The 17,574-nt window shown below is 54.5% G+C and overlaps 1 protein-coding gene across 11 annotated transcripts in view; it reads left to right on the top strand.

Annotated features, from left to right (window-relative positions):
* The window catches only part of INPP4A (inositol polyphosphate-4-phosphatase type I A), a 148,597-nt gene that overhangs the window by 91,691 nt on the left and 39,332 nt on the right, over window positions 1-17,574 (top strand). For 8 of the 11 annotated variants that reach the window (XR_003437653.1, XR_003437651.1, XR_003437652.1 and 5 more), the window contains 7 exons: window positions 1,359-1,489; window positions 3,361-3,465; window positions 3,949-4,057; window positions 8,434-8,617; window positions 9,828-10,046; window positions 10,835-11,078; window positions 14,598-14,630. Coding sequence is in view for 8 of the 11 variants with exons in the window: in XM_027128879.1 (XP_026984680.1) it covers window positions 1,359-1,489; window positions 3,361-3,465; window positions 3,949-4,057; window positions 8,434-8,617; window positions 9,828-10,046; window positions 10,835-11,078; window positions 14,598-14,630 (1,025 nt within the window). In the remaining 3 variants the exon portion in view is untranslated. The remainder of the gene's footprint in view (window positions 1-1,358; window positions 1,490-3,360; window positions 3,466-3,948; window positions 4,058-8,433; window positions 8,618-9,827; window positions 10,047-10,834; window positions 11,079-14,597; window positions 14,631-17,574) is intronic. The other 3 variants (XM_027128884.1, XM_027128888.1, XM_027128885.1) reach the window with 2 other exon arrangements.

Below are 17,574 nucleotides of genomic sequence, written 5' to 3'. Positions count from 1 at the left end.
CAGGCTCGGTGGCAGACCCAAGGCGAGCGGGGCCACTCAGCCGGCAACCCACGGGGACATCGGTCCCACCCAGCCTTGCCTGTGCCGAGGGTTCTTTTACGTTAACCTCGTTGATTAGTAATAATAATAATAATAAAATGGCACGGCTTTAAAATTTTTTTTTAACTTTAGAAAATTTAGTAGATTCCTAAACACTTCTATAAACTTAGCTTTTTCCCCCCCTTAGAGGAAAATGTGCGTAGTATAAAAAGCCAAAGAGCGCAAAAAGGTTTTTAACGAAAAGCGTAAGTCTTGGGATGCTCAACTTTCTGATCTCCTTCCCAAGAAACAACCACTTTTAGCCGTTTTAGTGTTTTCTGCTGTATTTCTCGATTTATGTATAGAGTGCTCTCTTGATGAATCAACTTCAGAGATTAACTGCTGATTTCCTGTGAAGAGGATTTTGGGTCTTTTATACTTTCCCCCCTAGTTTCCTAAATTTCCTAAAATGGTTATCCTTTTTTTTGAATCCATTTTTTTGTGTTCATTATTCTGATTATGTAGCTCTTATTTCCTGCTGAGCTAAGAAGTTTATATTTCAGTTCTTAAACAGCTTTGCTTTCATTTTTGTGGATATAACAAATTCTTTTTTTCCCTTGGCTTCTTCTCTATGCACTTTTAGATCTAGACAGTTCATTATTTACACAGGTAATAAAGGGAACGATAGCTAAAGCTGCCATCTTCCCAGGGTCCTTGTCCCGGACCCGAATAGGATGACAGTGAAACAAAAGGGGCCTGGTGGCCACAGCAGGAGCCATGGGACCCCCGTTGCTGAGCAGCCCGGCTCGCGGGACAGCTTTATATTCTGCAGCTCTGCTCTGGTGAGGGCAGAAAGCCCCGCCTCCCAGAATCCAGGAGGCAGTGACAGCCCCGGGTAGGGGGGATGGAGGGGTGGGGAGAGCCTGTAGCAGTTGCCCTCAGGCTCCAATCCTCCTGTGCTCCAGTAGGGTCAGACTCAGGCTGCAGTTCAAGCCTTCACGCCCCTGTGGCCTCTGGACACATGCAAGGTCGCCAGGGTGCCTGGTGCCTGGTGGAGCCACTCCCCTCTTCACTCCTTCTCTTAGTTTTCCCTGAACATTTGACTGAGTTCCTATGAAAAGCCTGTCTGTGCAGTTTCCACGTGGTCAGTGGTCTGCCTTTTTTACAGCCGCTCTTGGAGCTGTCTGCTGTCCTGCCCTGCTGCTGCCCCTCCAGACTCGCAGGGCCTCCCCTGGGCATGACGCGTCCACATCCATCTGCCCTCCTGGCTGGTCAGGACTCCTGAGCCTCTGCTGGGAGGGAGCCGGCGCCATGGCCTGATGGGTGTGTCTTGCTTGCAGAGTGTGTGAACTGGAGGAGCTGGGGGAACTGTCCCCTTGCTGGGAGAGCCTCCGGCGCCAGATCGTCACTCAGTACCAGACCATCATCCTCACGTACCAGGAGAACCTGACCGACCTCCATCAGTACAAAGGTGGGTGCCCGCTCTCAACCCCACCATGGCTCACCCGCTCTCATTTTCCCAGCTGGAAATCTGGAACCTAGGGTCACTTCCATATTCCCACTGACAGACACTCTAATGGATTTTTAAAAATAGATTCTCATGTAGGTGTGAGTTCTCTCAAATATGGAGTTTTCAGATCTTAATTGAGAAGACAAATGTGTGAATTGCATCGAAAGTTCCTTCCATGGTGTCATCTGCCAAAACAACCGCTGTAGGATGAAATTCAGGAGAGACAAAGTCACAGGCTGTTGGTTCATTTTATTTCTTCATCTTGGTCTAGCATCAGTGGAATGGCCAAAAGGATGCAGGCTGTTTGCCTTGAGACAAAGCAAGGCAGGGTTTTCTAGATCTCCCGGTGTAACTGTTTAGCGGTCCTTATATTTACATATGAATTGTCTGAGTGGAGCTCTCCATTTTAAGCCTCAAAAGTGAACGTGAAATATAGACACATCTTTTCTTCTTGAAAGATGCCACTTGATTTTCAAAACATTTTCAGGGTAGGTTTAGAAGACTATGCTTTAACTCATTCCCGCTTGGTTCCAAATGGAGTGACTTTTTTGGTTTTCTATTACTTTATTCTCTTCAGATTCTTCCCTCCTTCCCCTCTTTATAATAGAATTTCAGCTTTTAAAGAAAATCGTAACCCCTTAATGTGGGGACAGCACAGAGGAACCAGTCCCTAAACTTGGCTGGGAAGCAGCCAGGTTTACAGGAGTGATGACAAGATGATGGTGCCCGGGGTTTGCTTTGAATCTGAAGAGCAGATCTAAGTGTATTTCTAAGACAAATGGCCGTGTTTGTCTGAAGGGACTTAGGGACCTGCCCGGGCTGGATGCTTGTTACCTGGGAAAGTCTGAAACGCCCCCACCATGATTCTTCTAGAGCAGAGCTTCTGAGATGTCAGTGTGCTTCTAAGTCTCCAGAGAGTCTCGTGAACAGCAGATCTGGGATTCTGCATTTATAACAGGCTCCCAGGATGCCAGTGCCGGGGGTCCGTGGGCTACCCCGTCAGTAGCTAGAGAACCATCTCCCGTGGCAAAGTGCAAAGCGGACAGTGGCTGGTCTGCGTTTTGCATACTGGCAAAATAAAGTTGTCTTTTTTCACCAGGTGGAATGTTTATTTCTCCTGATCATTAGTGTAATTTATAGTCTCTTTTTCTAGGCAAGTAGTTCTTTACTTAATTAGTTAAGTATTCTAATTATAGAAATAAGATTGTGAATATTTGGTAGAAAACATGGTCCAAACTCCTGAGCCCCACCCCAGGATGTGCAAGGGGACGTGTTAGCGTGTCTTCCGGAGGCCAGAATCGCGGCTGTGTAGCGTTTGCTCATCTGATAGACGTGGGGTGATGAGCAGACCTTCTCATCACTTTTCAGAATTGAGAAGTGTTGCTCCCGTCACACCAGTTTCTTAGCTCTTGGATGCCGGCAGGCTCTACAGTTGGAACAGGCACTTCCTGGCACGGGCCCACTTGCTTTTTATAGTGGTGCTGACATCGTGCTGCACAGAATCCTGTCCCTGTGTCAGACCTGTCGGTTGAGAGCTGCCGATGGGAAGGCCCGGCGTCGCTCCCGAGCCTCTGAGGGTGGATCCCCCAGGCCCCTTTCACCACCTAGGACCCCGAACCAGTCTTCTGGCCGGGAGCTGCTCTCCCTCAATGTTCCACCCCCATCGTCTGGGAAGGAAGTGTGCTCACGGGCAGCTCAGAGTTTCTGAGGCCACTGCTGACACACACCTGCATACCCGCGGCAGTACCCTCAAACTGTCCCTTCTCCACCCACCGTTCATGAATGGGGGATACGGGCTGACCATCTTTATTTTCTCACATTCCATTCCTCAGGTCCCTCGTTCAAGGCAAGCAGTTTGAAAGCAGATAAAAAGTTAGAATTTGTTCCCACAAACTTACACATACAGAGGATGAGAGTTCAGGACGATGGAGGATCAGGTAACCGTCTCGCTCGATCACATCTCACTTCTTTTCTCCCTGAGCTGCCCCACATCTGCCCCAGCCTGCCCTGTGTGTGCTGCTGCTGGGCGCTCGGCAAAGGCCCAGCCCAAGGGCCTCCGGAAGGCCTCTGTGGAGAGCACAGACCCCTTCCCCTCGTTTGTCCTCCCTCCAGCTTCCCTTTGTGTTGCTGTGGCAGAAAATTGCCCACAGGTCATCCTTCTGAAGGAGGGATGCAAGCTGAGTCGCTGGGTAGTTGCCCTCTGCCCTGTGTGACTCTCCCCTGAGACAGGACCCTCGTAGCCGAGATGATGGTGCTTGGCTCCAGAGGCCCTCGGGCAGCCCGGGCTGTGCGACTGAGGGAACCACAGGCTGCTTGGAAGTGGGCTGGCGGGGGATCCCAGAGTTGTGCACGTATCCCTGTAGCTGGCTCGTCCACAGGCCTGAGCCCAGAGTAATGGAGGAGAGCTTTCTGTCATTCAGATCAGAACTACGACATTGTCACCATCGGAGCGCCAGCAGCACACTGCCAAGGCTTTAAGTCAGGAGGTCTCCGCAAAAAGCTGCACAAATTTGAAGAGACCAAGAAACAGTAAGTTCTTGGAGGGTGTTTGTTGTCCTTGTGCTGCCGTCTGACGCTTCCTAGGGTAAAAAAAAAAGAAAGTCAAAACGGGACCACAGAAAACATCCAGCATCCGATCTGCTTTTGCGGGGCGGGAGGAGCTGCCTTACGGGCCCTGTGCTGCTCTGTGTGTGTGACTGAGCTGGGTGGGTGACGAGGCACCCGAGCCGTGGTCCTGTCCCTGTAAAATGACAGCGGATGGAAATGCACCTGGAGAGCAGCGCCCCAGGCGGCGGCCCTCCTGGACGCTGGGGCTCGGCTGCCCTTTACAGGCCCTGGTCGGTCGGTTGAAGGTCACAAAGCGTGAAGCCCGGGAGAGGTCGTCGGTGTCAGAAAGGCTCAAGGGGCTGCGTGGAGTTGACCACGCGGAGCAGGAACTTGGGAGGTGGGCGGGGTGGGGCGGGCCTTGCGGAGCTCGCGGTGAGGGGCGGGGCCTTGGGGGCAGGAGCCGAGGGGAGGGGCCGGGCAGGCGCAGGCGGCGCGGAGGTGACCAGAGCTGACGGGTCTGGGCCTGGCCCTGGGGCAAAGTCAGCACCAGCGCTCGGAGCCTGCTGGAAATCGGCGAGCGGAGGGTGCAGGGTGTGCTGTGGATCAGAGGGGATGGGAGAGAGCGCTAAACCGAGCTGTCGAGCTGGACGCCGCGAGGCGTGGGTGATCTTGCCGAGCGTCACGCGCCAGGCTTACCTTGACCAGGGGGTGCGGGTGTAGGAAGTGGATGCTATGCGTGTGGCCGAGGCCTGGGCTCCTGGGACCGTGAGGTGGAAGAGCAGCGTGAAGGCCTCAGGCGCGCAGAAGGTGACCGAGACGAGCCCGTGCTCAGGCTGATAGGAGAGATGAAGGCAAGTGGGGGGAGACGGCAGAGGACACTGATGGAGCGAGGTTCTGGAGGAGACGGGGCGGCGAGGCCCGGAGAAGAAGGTGGGGCTGCAGAGAAGGAACAAGCTGGGGCCACGAGGGGGCAGTCTGCGTGGAACGTGGGCTTGAGGGGCCGGAGCCGAGTGCTTTGAGGATGGTGAGGCCAAGGCCCGCCAGCCTCAGGAGGACCCGCGGGGCAGTCGGAGGAGGCTTAGCGCTGGCCTGGCCGGAGCCTCAGGCCCCAGGGCAGGAGTCAGGACAGGGCTTGAGCAAGGTGACCTCGGACTGCACGGGTTGGGAAGAAAGGTCAGGTGCACCGGTCGTGGGCCAAGGGGCCCGCAGGCTGGCGGAGAGCAGCTGGGGAGTCGGGTGAGAGCTGAGCGCTGGGTGGCATCTCTGGGAGGCCCCTGGCAGCCTCCTCGACCTTGATTCGTCCCCACCAAGGGCTTCTCCCTGGGCAGACAAGCCAGGCCACCAGATCCCTCCGAGGACTCACCGACGCGGTGCTTCTCTGGGAATTAGGACAAAGGCGAGCTTCCTGTGCCACAGTGCTCTGCACAGCCAGCCGCGTGTCTGTCGCAGCATTGCATGTGGCCGCGTGGAGGTGCGAGTGTGTGACCTGAGGCTGGCGTGGAGGCCCCGGAGGAGAAAGCCGCTCAAGAGGGCTGTCCCTGTCCCAGGAAGGTTGGGGTGTTGATACCTGTCTGGCATGTTAACTTCAGTACCTCTTACTCCCTAAGCGCTTCTACAGCATTTTTCTAATATATACATTTTTATTTAATGTCCTACTGATGTCGTAACACGACCTGCAGGAATGGTTTGCACCAGGGGAGCTCTCCTTTCGGCGCAGGTGTTACTCGCCCGCATGGGACGTCTCCCTGGGGCTCGAGCACACGCGCAGACGTTGCTCTCACCAGTGAGCATGCTGGGCTCTTGAGTTTAATTGTCCCTGTAGTCGGGGCCTCGACAAATGATCTCCAGAATTTTGACGAAAGAGAACTTGTTTTTTTAATTTTTGTTTTGCATTTGCCGTTTGCTAACCAGCTGCTAATATTTCGTTTTGGTTCTTTTCTTTAGCAGTTTTGAGGAGTGTTGGTGAGTTTTCTGTCTGTGGAGAGTGTGTGTTTGGGTCTTGCTCTCGTGCGGAGAGACTGTCCCCCTCCTCTGAGGTGCTTCCCCCTCCGTGCCCCCGTGGGCTCCTAGTTGTAGCCTCATAGACAGAATTCTCCTTCCAACTGCAATCTTCTGTGATAATGAATAGCCCATCTCCGGTCTGCTGTGTCAAACCCTCCCAGTCTGGTAGCAGTTCATTGCTGTGCTCACTCGAAGCGAAGACCCAGTTTTGTTCCTCCGGGATATGAGGAGCCCAGGCCGGGCAGGTCCCCAGGTGCTGGGATTTCAAGTCAACCCACTGGTGCGTTTGGGAGTCCCTTCCTGGCTTCTTTTACAAGAACCTGTTGCTTTTCAGTTTTCAGTTTCCCTTCACGTCTTGTAGGAATGAAGCCAGCTTACATTTTTATGGTATTTAATAGTTAATGGAGATTTGTAAAACAGTATTACTAAGGCCAGTTTTATCCCTGGAGGGCAAACCAACAATTAATACAACCCAGTGACTTTTTCCACCAACAATGAGATGGCAGCCAGAAGCCACCATGCCTGCTGCCTGGGGTCCCCACTGCCGTTCCAGGCCTCCCCAGACCCGCCTGGGGCGCTTGCCCCGGCCCAGAACAGGGGCTCCGCCCTGGGGCTTGTGAGGCACCCGTAGCCCTCAGAACTGCTGCTGTCGTAGAGCTGGAGCAGCTCAGGGGCCGTGGCAGGGCGCACACTCCTGGAGGTGCTGCACGCTGAGGACACCCTCCCCGGTGGCTGAGGCTCTGGGGCTGCCCCCCGTTTAGGCCTGTGGTTGGGCTCCCACGCTCATGTGTTCACGGTCATCCGTGAACAGCAGCTCTTTGAAGTGCATCCTTTCTCACTCCCGCCACGTCCTTCCCGTGTGGGAAGAGTAAATTTCACAGCCTGTTCGGGGTAGCGCTCCCGAGACCCAGCTGTCCCAGATGGTAGCTATTCCGCCACGTCCTTCCCGTGTGGGAAGAGTAAATTTCACAGCCGGTCCCGGGGTAGCGCTCCCGAGACCCGGGGTGGCGCTCCCGAGACCCGGGGCAGCGCCCCCGAGACGCAGCTGCCCCAGACGGCAGCTATTCATTCAGCAGCGATTGCAGGTTGGAGAGCAGCGTGCGCACCTCGTGCTGTGCAGGCTTGACCGCAGCCTGCTGCATGGGCTTCTGGCAGCTCCATCGTTTTTCACTGTGGTGTCTGGGCTTGGGGTGTTGTTTTTTCTCGGGTGCTTCGGGTTTTTGTTTTTGCATGTTTACCCCATAGTCCATCAGGGGAATGGGCAAGGCGGTCTGTTGGTGACCCAGCTTCGGGTTACCCTGGAAAGAGCCCAGCAGGGAAAGGGCTCAGTCCTACCGTGTGACCCTCACCTCCAGGGGCAGCAGTGGGGGGTGTGGTCCTCCCTCTTCCCCTGAACTCAAAGGGCAGCTCTTCGAGGGGACCAGTCAGGGCCCCTCCTTACATGAAGCATGGCTGCCTTATACGTCTCCCTGTTTCCCTCAGCTTCCTCAGGTGGTCTGAAAAATAAACTTATAATATTGGGTTGATTGGGGATCTTAGCTAAGAGACATGCAATTTACCATCCCCATCTAGAAGGTCCCACGAAGCCAGGGACGTGGAGTTGGATCCCCGGAGGCTGGTGTTTGTGCCGGACAGTAGCTTTGACATCAGATCCCAAGATGCACATGCTGCTCGGTGGCAGGGAGTGGGGGACGAGGGAAGGACTGGTTTTCAAAGCCAGTGAGGCATCCAGGCCTGGCCTCCAGTTCGGCATGTTCTCCATGCCCCCCTTCATCCGATGGAACATTGAGCAGGGGAGTCCCGGAGCAGGGGAGAGAGGATGGAAGCCCAGTGTTCTGGGGACTTGCTGGGGTAGACACATGAGGGAGGGTGTGGGTCTGTGCGCAGAAAGTTTGAAGTCCTGATTGGCCAAATGAAAAGACAGGTTTCTTTTGGCAAAGTCCAGCCCCTACTGCAGTCTCCCTTCACTGCGGTGTGAGCCACTCTGGTGTCAGCAGGTCTCCACTCAAGTACTGCTTAAAAACTGACAGAAGAGGTTCTTAGGTGAAAGGTTGTGAGCATCCAGGCAACTACTGGGTTCAGCATCTGTACACACAGGTAGAAACACAGTAAGAATACAGATACATGCAAACATGGATAAAAGGCTTAATTGTATTTTAACATTTCAAGCCTCTACTGTACAGACAGAATGGATCTGCTGAGATTTCCTCTTGTCCACCAACAACTAGACCAGCCTAGGAAACAGCCCCGAGTAACAGGAGGCTTCACCTCGTGTTGGTGGTGGGCAGGGGTGGGGAGGTGCTACTATCCCCACCGATTCAAGAGAACCCCTTAGAAGCTGTTCTCATCCTTTTTAGTACGTCGTCCAGCTGCCAGTCCATCATCTACATACCACAGGACATTGTCAGAGCCAAGGAGATCATTGCCCAGATCAACACCCTGAAAACCCAAGTGAGTTACTACGCAGAGAGGCTCTCGAGGGCGGCCAAGGACAGGTCCGCCACTGGCCTCGAAAGAACACTCGCCATCTTAGCAGACAAGGTAGGAGAGGCTACCCTGCTGCAGGGGGGTGGGGGTCCCTTGGGTTTCTGAGTACCCCTGGACACCTCATGTGTGCCTAGAGCTGTCCACACAAATGGTGACACTGGGATGACCTTGAAGGTCTGACTTCAGATCCTATTCCCACAAAGGCCTGGGGCGGAGCTTGGTGACTGGCCCGTGGTCACAGAGCTGGATGGGGGCAGACCAGCAATAGAGCCCGGAGCTCAGGAGCCTCAGCTGTGGCTTCATGCACTTGGCTTTCCAGGGAGCGCACGGGGGTCTTGTTGAAGCTGGGACAGTTCCTCTGCTTCCTTAGTGACTGCCTACCCAGCACATTTGGGGCCACATTTCTGTTGTACTCACAGTTCGAAAAAAGAAACTGAGTTATTATACACACATAATATAAGAACAGTATAATTTCACTGGGTTATGTATAGTCCACAAACCAGCTTCTAATTAACTGTCACCTGATCCTGATTAAAAATTGATGGGTGATGCTTTTTCACATGACTCAGTGTCTCTCCCAACGTACGTGCCTCCGCCAAACACACACGTGGCCACAGGCACACACACGTGCACACACAGATTCTGGTCACACTTCCCCACACACACCTGCTTCACTGGGATGAGCTGCTTTTCCCTGTCCGAATGTCTTGTATCCTTCCCATGTGTTTGCCCAGTAAAAAGACTGAGAGCCGGGGATTAAATCCACTCATAAAATAAAGGTGACGCTGTCAGACGTCAAATTCTGAGCCACAGAGCTGCTGTTGCGTGCAGAATTCCCCAGAACCGCAAGTGCTATGCCAGGAATCCCGCTGCCCGGGGCTTCAGGTATTAGATGTGACGCATAAGACTTCAGCGGTTAAACTGAAGTGAGGCCTGTGCCCTGGAATGGAGGGACAGCCCGGGAAGCCAGTGAAGGCTGGCACTGGGCTCACCCCGGGCCCCTCCTCCAGCCATGTCAGGCTCAGAGGCTGGCCGGGGTCCAAGAATGTCAGAGGCTTCTTGGCTTCCCTGTCGTCCTCCTTGCGTTCTCTGGGCTTCTGTGGGAAGTTCTTGCCGAGATTCAGCCGGGCCTGTCGTGCGGCAGGCAGCCTTAAACCTCGGCCGTCTCGAGGGCTGCAGCTCTTGGGGTGTGGGCACCGTGCGGGAGGGCGGAGGGGGGTGGGCTGGGCGCTCAGAGAGGCCGGGTGTGCATGTGTCCCTGCAGACCCGGCAGCTGGTCACCGTGTGCGACTGCAAGCTGCTGGCCACCTCCATCCACGGGCTGAACGCGGCCCGGCCCGACTACATCGCCTCCAAGGCCTCGCCCACCTCCACTGAGGAGGAGCAGGTGATGCTGAGGAACGACCAGGACACCCTCATGGCCAGGTGGTCGGGCAGGAACAGCCGGTCTTCCCTGCAGGTGGACTGGCACGAGGAGGAGTGGGTGAGTCTGCCGCCCCCGCCTGTCACCCTACCGCTGAGCCGGCCTGGAAAATGCGAGGCCTCGCTCCCTCGCGGGTGTCGGGCCCAGCCCGGGCCCTGCCCCCTCGGCCTCCACTGGCCGTCAGCCCTGCCGGGGCCACGTCTCTCTGGAGATGTGGGAGCTGAGGTGCTGGGCAGCTTGGTGAGGATTTGGGAGACGCCGCCCTGACATCCCGTCACGATGTTGCTTCCGCTGGGTGGGCTTTGAGAGCAGGGTCTGCCCCTTGAGGGAGTGACACATCACGGACTCGTGTTTGTCATTTGCTGGGACTGTTCTTCGGCGGTGTCGTCCTGGGGGCACCGGACTGCCGGCGGCAGCAGCGCGCTCCCCCAGGCCTGCCCTGGCGTCCTGAGTGCTGCCTGGGTTTCTGCAGGGACCCCCCGCCCCCGTCCCCCATGCTGAGCGATCCACGGCCTCCATCCAGAAGACCTCAGTCCCCTGCGGTGTTTGTACGAGGTCTGCGGGGAGGGAGGAGGGGACGAGGGTGCTCCCGTGGCCCTTGTACCCACAGTGGCCTCCGGGACAGCGACTAACAGACGTCCCCCAAGCTTTGAAACTGACGCCCACGGGACATCGACTTGTCTTTGGAAAAGCAGATGCAGCTTAATGGGGGATTCCAAATTGTCTCACCCTCTCTGCATCCTGAGGGGTCTCAGTGGGCGTGGCGCCTGGGGGTGGGGGGCGGGCCCTGCTTTCTGCCCTGTGTCTCCTGCTGGGAGAGCTGACCCCGCGCCCCTTGGGTCCGCCAGGAGAAGGTGTGGCTGAACGTGGACAAGAGCCTGGAGTGCATCATCCAGCGGGCAGACAAGCTGCTGCAGCGGGAGCGCCTGCAGGCCGAGGGCTGCGACCACAGCCTCCCCGGCACAGGCAGCTGCGCAGGAAGGAAAGGTAACCGGGGCAGCCAGGCCTACTGGATCCGACCGGAGGACCCCCTCTGCGACGGGCCCCCCTCGCCACGCCCCCCCGCCGCATGCCGCCCTCACCCGACCACACGTGCGTACGCACCCGGCTTCCCACCTCCACCTCGAGCGCTGTCTGTGTGTTCGTGTGTGTCTCTAACTCCACGCCCGCCACGCAGACTGCAGGGAGGCCTCTCAGCAGAGGGGGTGTCGCGGCACCCAGAGCAGTGGGGGCGGGGGGGGGGGCCGCGTGTGAGCCTGCAGGCGAAGGCCGGTCCTCAGGGCCCCGCGGGCTCACGCTGCCGCATCCGGGAGGGTGGGGCTCCTGGACTTTGCTGGTTTGTCAGCCAGTCTGGGGACCCGAAGGAGGCCGAACGGTAGATGCCTTTCTCGTGAGGTTGCTTACGGCATCAGGCATCAGGGACAAGGTGAGGCGCGCAGCTCTCTCTGGATGAGAGCTGGTGGCAGGCCCAGCGGACTTGTCTGGAAAGCCTGGTTGTCACTGGCTGGGTGCGCTTATCCGGCAGAGGCCTGCTGCCCTGGGCCTTGCTCGTAACCCAGTCAGAGGGTGGGCCCCGCTCCCACGTCTGGGGGGGCCAGTTCGGTTCCTCTGTTCGGCGCCACCTCCAAGGTGGGGCTCTCGGTAGAAGGCGGGACGCTGGCGTGAAGCGGCACGCTTCAGAAACAGCCTGCTGCCTGCGGAGACACAGGGCATGACCAGACGCTCTGCCCGCTGCCGCCTTACAGCGGGGGGCCTCGTGCCTCCTGAACCCGTGGGTCCCTGGTCCCTGCAGCTCTGGCCTTTCCCCGGAAGAGCTGGTGGGGTTGTGCGCCAGGCAGCTGAGATCCAGCTGCCGCCGCCGCCTCCTTGCCCCCCTGTGGGCGGGTTAAGGCCCAGCTGGGCCAGGGATGGGCCGCTGGCAGTGGGACTTGTCATTTCTGAACCGGGCAGCTTTCATTCAAGGCAGGGTCTCGCTCCCCTGTCGGAGCCTCTTGGTAAATCCTCCTTGGGTTTGTCAGACACCCTCCCCCTCCTGTCCGCCTGCAGTCTGTCCTCAGGGTGTGCTCTCACTCGAGCCTGTGTTTCCTCGGTGTCCCCGTCCTCCACTCTGCCATCTGTGAGGGGTTCGACTTTCAGTTCCCCAAACCTGTGTTTGGTTCATGGAACTGTTTTGTCTTTGTTCGTGCTGTCATTTTTTTTTTTTTAATGTAAATTGTGTTTCTTTAAAAAAATTTCTGAAAGTTCATTGCTCATTTCTCTTTAATATTGTCTTGCTTGCAATTTAAACATTTTTCTGCATATTTAAAAAAAGTTACTGATTGGATTTTTTTAAATGCAGGAGATAGTTCATTTAACTGGATATACTGTTGTATTCATAACTTAAATGTCCTCTTTTTCTAGGCACGTCCCCTATTGTTCAAATATATAGACAAATTTAAGCGCAGTTTTAAAGTTATTTAAAGGAGCATTTCTTTGTGATATTTAGGGCTTGACTTGTACCTGTGTGTGCCGTACAGATCAGCTCTGTTGTGCTCATGGGAGTAGGAAGCATTTGAGAGAGTCTGACTCTGATCAGCGCTCAAAAGAAACTTATGAAACCACAGGCCTCTAAATTACCTGCACGTGGTCCTTAATTTAAAAATCTGAGCACAGCCGGGAAGCCGTCCAGACCTCGGCATGATCAGGAGGATCTGGACAAACCAGACTGTGAGCCATTTGTTTTACTCAATCTCTTGTCCTCAGGGACCAGAGCTGGGCTCTGTCGTGACTCCCGATGCCCTTCCAGGTTCCTGGGGCACTTGTTTTGGCCTAATGAGCGGGGTTGTGTTCACACCAGCGTATTTACTGCCCGTGAACAACTCCATGCCCCTTTGAAAGGCGTTCTCTCTTTTCATTGCAATTCTCTACCCTGTCCTGGGTCCTTGGTTTTCATCTTTCATCAAGGAGTCGCCCTGCCTCAGCCCCGCCTGGGGTCAGGGCTCCGCAGGGCCCACTGACCAGTCCCCCGCAGCGGGGACCGCAGAGGCTCCATGAGCCTCCCTCTCCTCCTGGTTTTCCACCCAAGTGACCCGTCTGCAAACTGTCAGGATTTGGTGACTTCCATTACCTCCCCCACACACTCTCTCCTGCTCTCCTCATCCCCGAAGAGTCCTTCAAACCCTGGACCAGGTTTCTCTTAACCTGAGATCTATGGGTTGCACCCCAGGTCCCCGTACCCCTGAGACTGTGCGCTAAAATCCGCATGTGTGTGGAGCAGTCCACAGTGGGCATCAAATCGCAGGGCCTCTGTGATCTAAGAGGAGATCCCTCTCTCCCGTTTGACTGAAAGACGAGCCTACCCAGTGGGTTTAACCCCTGATCCCTTCTCAGGCATGGTCCCAGCCCAGCAGTTTGGGATCACTGCAGATCATGAAAACAGGCTTCTAAACCCTTCTCCTCATAGAGCCTTGGGATCTTGGAGGAAGGGTTATGGGGAGGTAGAAGTCTGTATTTTTCCAAGGCCTGGGGTAGTTCTGATTTTAGCCAGACAGATGTTGAACAGTCACCGCTGTGCATCACACGCGCCACGGTGGTTTCCCTCTGTGTGAAGCAGGCAGTCTCAGGATATTTGCACTCTAGTGAAGACGCTGAAGTCTTCAGCATACAGAGGCCTTTAATTTTGCTCTATTTTCTGTCCCGTTGGCCAGTTTAAGAAGTCATTGCCAAAGACAATTAGAGAGAAGATCCCTGCCACCACCCTTCTGGACAATCCAGGTTGTCAAAGTCTCCGTTCAGCTGGTTCCAGTTATTCTTGAGGATCTGAAACCACCTGTTTCAGGATCCTAAAACGTTCTTTGAACTGAAAAGTTTAGACATAAAATAAAATAAGCTTTTAGCCCAAACGATCCCTTTTCAAACTTGTTTGTTTCAGGTGGCACACCCAGTTAACCAGGAATTTTAGAGTTTTTAAGGGAGAAGAGAACTTGAAACGAGTACTTCCCGATGTGACTCAGTGTAGGTGAAATTGAGTTACACTTGGTATTCTTGAGGGACCTGGAGGGATGTTCCAACTCCAGACTCCCCTCAGTCATAAACGTTTTGTATTTGGCTTATACATCGTAAAGATTGGCATGCATGTGTCTGGTATATGGGTTTCATGACTGGACCCTAACCTTTTTGGATCTCAGCAGCCGACCTTTAGCCCGGGCTCTAGAGTCAGTCAGGGCGGTGGGCTCTGAGCTGCACGCTCGATTTACCGGTCAGTCTCTCTCACTGCAAGTTTACTTCCAGGTGTCGTGAGCGAGCGTGGGCTCCAGCACATGCAATGGGATGGACGTGGGGGCTTTATCTCATTGTGACACGTTAACCTGCTCTTCCCGAAGAGTGTGTCATGTTGAAGTACCAGCAACATGCACGTTGACACCGGTGGATCGGGCAGGGAGCTCCAGGCAGCCCGACCACCTTCGTGTGACTCCTGGGGAAGAGGCAGGCAGGCCCCCGGCCTCTTCTCCGAGGCTCGGTTTAGCCGGCCTACTGCCAGCTGCTGCCGCAGTTGCGCTAAGCGTTGAGTTGCTCGTGTTTGAACCGTGTGCCGCTCCTTAATCATCCGTGTCACCCTCCATTTCTGTGCAGATTGCAGTCCCCCTCCTGAAGAGTCCAGCCCAGGTACGTGGTTTCTGTTCAAGGCTTCTGCAGACGTCTTCTTAATATTCAGGGCATGTTTGTAGCTAAACTGTCAAAGGTTACCTTGTACTCCCAGAGTCAGGAAAACATTTTAGGAGTTTCCTCATTGTGAGGGATGTAGCAACTTTTCTTAGGTTTGCCGAGGGGCCAGTCGGGCTGGTATTGTGGCCAGAAGCAGGCTACCACATGCGTTTTTGTCACTTTCCCGTCCTAAACCCTTTTCAGAAGTTAGTGTCCACGAGCGCATTAGGCTTCCTGAAGTGGGTGGCCTGGCTAAGAGAGGTACCTGATGGTACGTGACGCTTCCTGTGATTTCACCTGAGCTTGTGAGCGTCCCATGGAGGGGGAGGCAGATAAGAGGTAGCCGTCCAGATGCTGTGGCACGGTAATCACACAGCCTCCTCTCTTCTGAGCCTGGCTGCAGCCTTAGACTTCCTGTCAGGCACTGCTGTGGGCTTCGGGTGGAGTTAGTGCTAGAAATGGCATCTTTTGGACTGCATTTGCATGTAGAAATCAGTGTTTGTGACTCTAGTTCAGGGGTCGGCAAACCACTTTTCCGAGCGAATCCCGTCCACCGCCTGCTCCTGTAAATACCGTTTTCCTGGAAATAAGTCACGCCCATTCGTTCACATACTGTCCACGGCTGCTTTGGGGCAGTGCCGGAGTCCAGTAGTTGTGACAGAGACCCTGTGGCCTTCAAAGCCTAAAGTGTCGACTGTCTAGTCCTTTACAGAAAAACTGTGCCGACCCCTGCTCTAGTTCGTATCGAATTTCCTCAATGTGGCTTGTGGTTTTCCCAGAGGGAGCATGAGACCCCCAAGTACGATGTTGTGGGGTTTTTTTCCCCTTACACTCCAAAAAGCAGCTACCCAGTCAGCCTGAGGATTGCATCCCGCCCTCTGACTGCATGTAAATATGACATAGCAGGCCGCCTGCCTCATGTCTAGGGCGCAGCCAGCTGTGATTGCGGGATTTGCCGCACTATTCCCGTCAGCTCTCAGAGCATCCTCTCGCTCACACGGCACCGGGGAATTCAGCTCCGCTCACGGCCGTGACTCCAGAACCCCATTTGCTCATCAGCGGGTCATCTGATGGGGCACCTCATAACCCCCGAGTTTGCTTTCAGCCCCTCAGTTTCTCTCCCCAGAAACGTTAGTTTGGTCACGAGCAGGTCTCCAGCTCCGGTTCCCTGGGCCCTCCCCAGCACCTCCCCTGGCCCGGGCCTGGCTCCTTCCCACCTGCCTCTGGACTCCCAGTCCCCCCAGCTTACCTGCAGGACAGGTCGGTGCCTTCTCGCTGCGCTGTCTCCCCCGAGCCCCGTGGCGGTGACCGTCCCCAGCAGTTAAGGCCAGGAAAGGGGGTGGCGGCCTCATGACCCTGGCCCGAGGCAGCTCGGGGCTTTCCTCGGCTCTGCGAGCCCTGCAGTTTGTAGAGCCGAGGGGAGGTCTAGCGGGTTCCCGGGCAGCACTCGGGCAGCCTGGCTTGTACAGCTCTCCTCGTCTTCTGTGAGCTCTGTCACTTCCAGAAGCTTTGGTGGCCTGTCCACAGTTGATGTCAGATGGACTAAAAGGTCCCCTGCCAGGGGTTCCTTTAGCTTTTCCCACAGAGCTGTATTTAGTCTGAGTTAGAACACGCCATTTCCTCTCTCTCTCTCTCTCTCCCTACTTTCTCCTTTCCTTCCCCTATTAATGAGAAAAAAAAAAAAAATACACAAAGCAAAGCTACCTAAAGTAGCACAGTCTTGGACTGGCCACCCGTCAGTGCATGTTGCAGGTGAGCAGTGAGGTCGGGAGCTTGTCCCACAAGGGGCATCGGCTCCAGCACGAAGGGTGCTGCTTAGGCACTGGTGTTTTTTGTTCATTGCCAGACTTTCTCGATGTAGGAGGCAGAGTAAACCCCTTCACCAACCCTAACGTCCCAGACACCTGTACTTAACTAGGTTCTGGTAGAAATCTCATCACTGTCCCTGAAATTTATTTTGTTTGGAAGTTCTGAAGTTTGGTTTCCCCTCGTGTTGACCCAAAATGTATTAATCCCCAATGACTCTTTGCTGCGTAGTCAGATGTGTGTACAAGTGGCCATTCTTTTTGTGTGTCTGGGAAGACACTTAGCCTTTCTGAGGCTTTCCTTACCCATATTACTAGTGCTCTCTCTGTGGATTAAGTGAGAAAACAGAGAGTGAGGCACTCACAGGTGTTGATTTAAGGGCTGGTTGATGCTCTCATTGAACTCCGGAGCCATCCAGACATGGCTGAGCCCTTCTCTAGGCGGACATCAGGCTCAACTCCCGCCCAGGGCCACATCTCTTCTCCGGAACAAACCCTGAGTGCTTTTTTTTTAAACCATTCTTCCAATTCTACAGTTTTTTTCAGTGTCTTTTTTTTTTTTTTTTTTTTTTGTCTGGTTTGTTGTTTTTTCTCTAATGCAGCAAAACTAAGTCATTCTTATGTGGATTTTGTTTAAACAGAAGTAGGCAGAGTAAAAAATTGTATGCAGAGGGCTTGCTCAGTCACATAAGACCACTTGTATATTCTGATCACTTTCAGGTTAAAATGATCATGAGTTGCATAGTGATTACATATATATATTCATGTTAAGTGGAACAGAAAGTAAAATTGGCAACACTTGCTCTAAGAGCCTTTACTTCTGAGGTGAAGCGTAGTCTTAATGACTGCCTACCTTTCCCCAAACTACTTGGCTATTAAAACTTAATGCCCATTGGCCTTTTCTGACAGTTGTTGAACATGGATTCAACAGAGTTCTTCAAAGAAACAAAAACATGGTCTCTGAGAATTTTAGAGGAAGAAAGACGTGGATATTATCCACAACAGTCGCCCCGTTTTACCGCAAAGGGCGCCTGTGGCTGAGGGGTCAGGGGACCTGCCCACGGCTCGCCCACCACTGCTCAGTGGCAGCTGGGGCCTGG

The sequence above is a fragment of the Aethalodelphis obliquidens genome, unplaced genomic scaffold (assembly GCF_003676395.1).
Source record: "Aethalodelphis obliquidens isolate GAN/ISIS:26980383/991018 unplaced genomic scaffold, ASM367639v1 scaffold35, whole genome shotgun sequence".
Taxonomy (NCBI): domain Eukaryota; kingdom Metazoa; phylum Chordata; class Mammalia; order Artiodactyla; family Delphinidae; genus Aethalodelphis; species Aethalodelphis obliquidens.
Note: the sequence above shows the minus strand (reverse complement) of the source record. Positions and strands in the feature narration are given on the sequence as shown.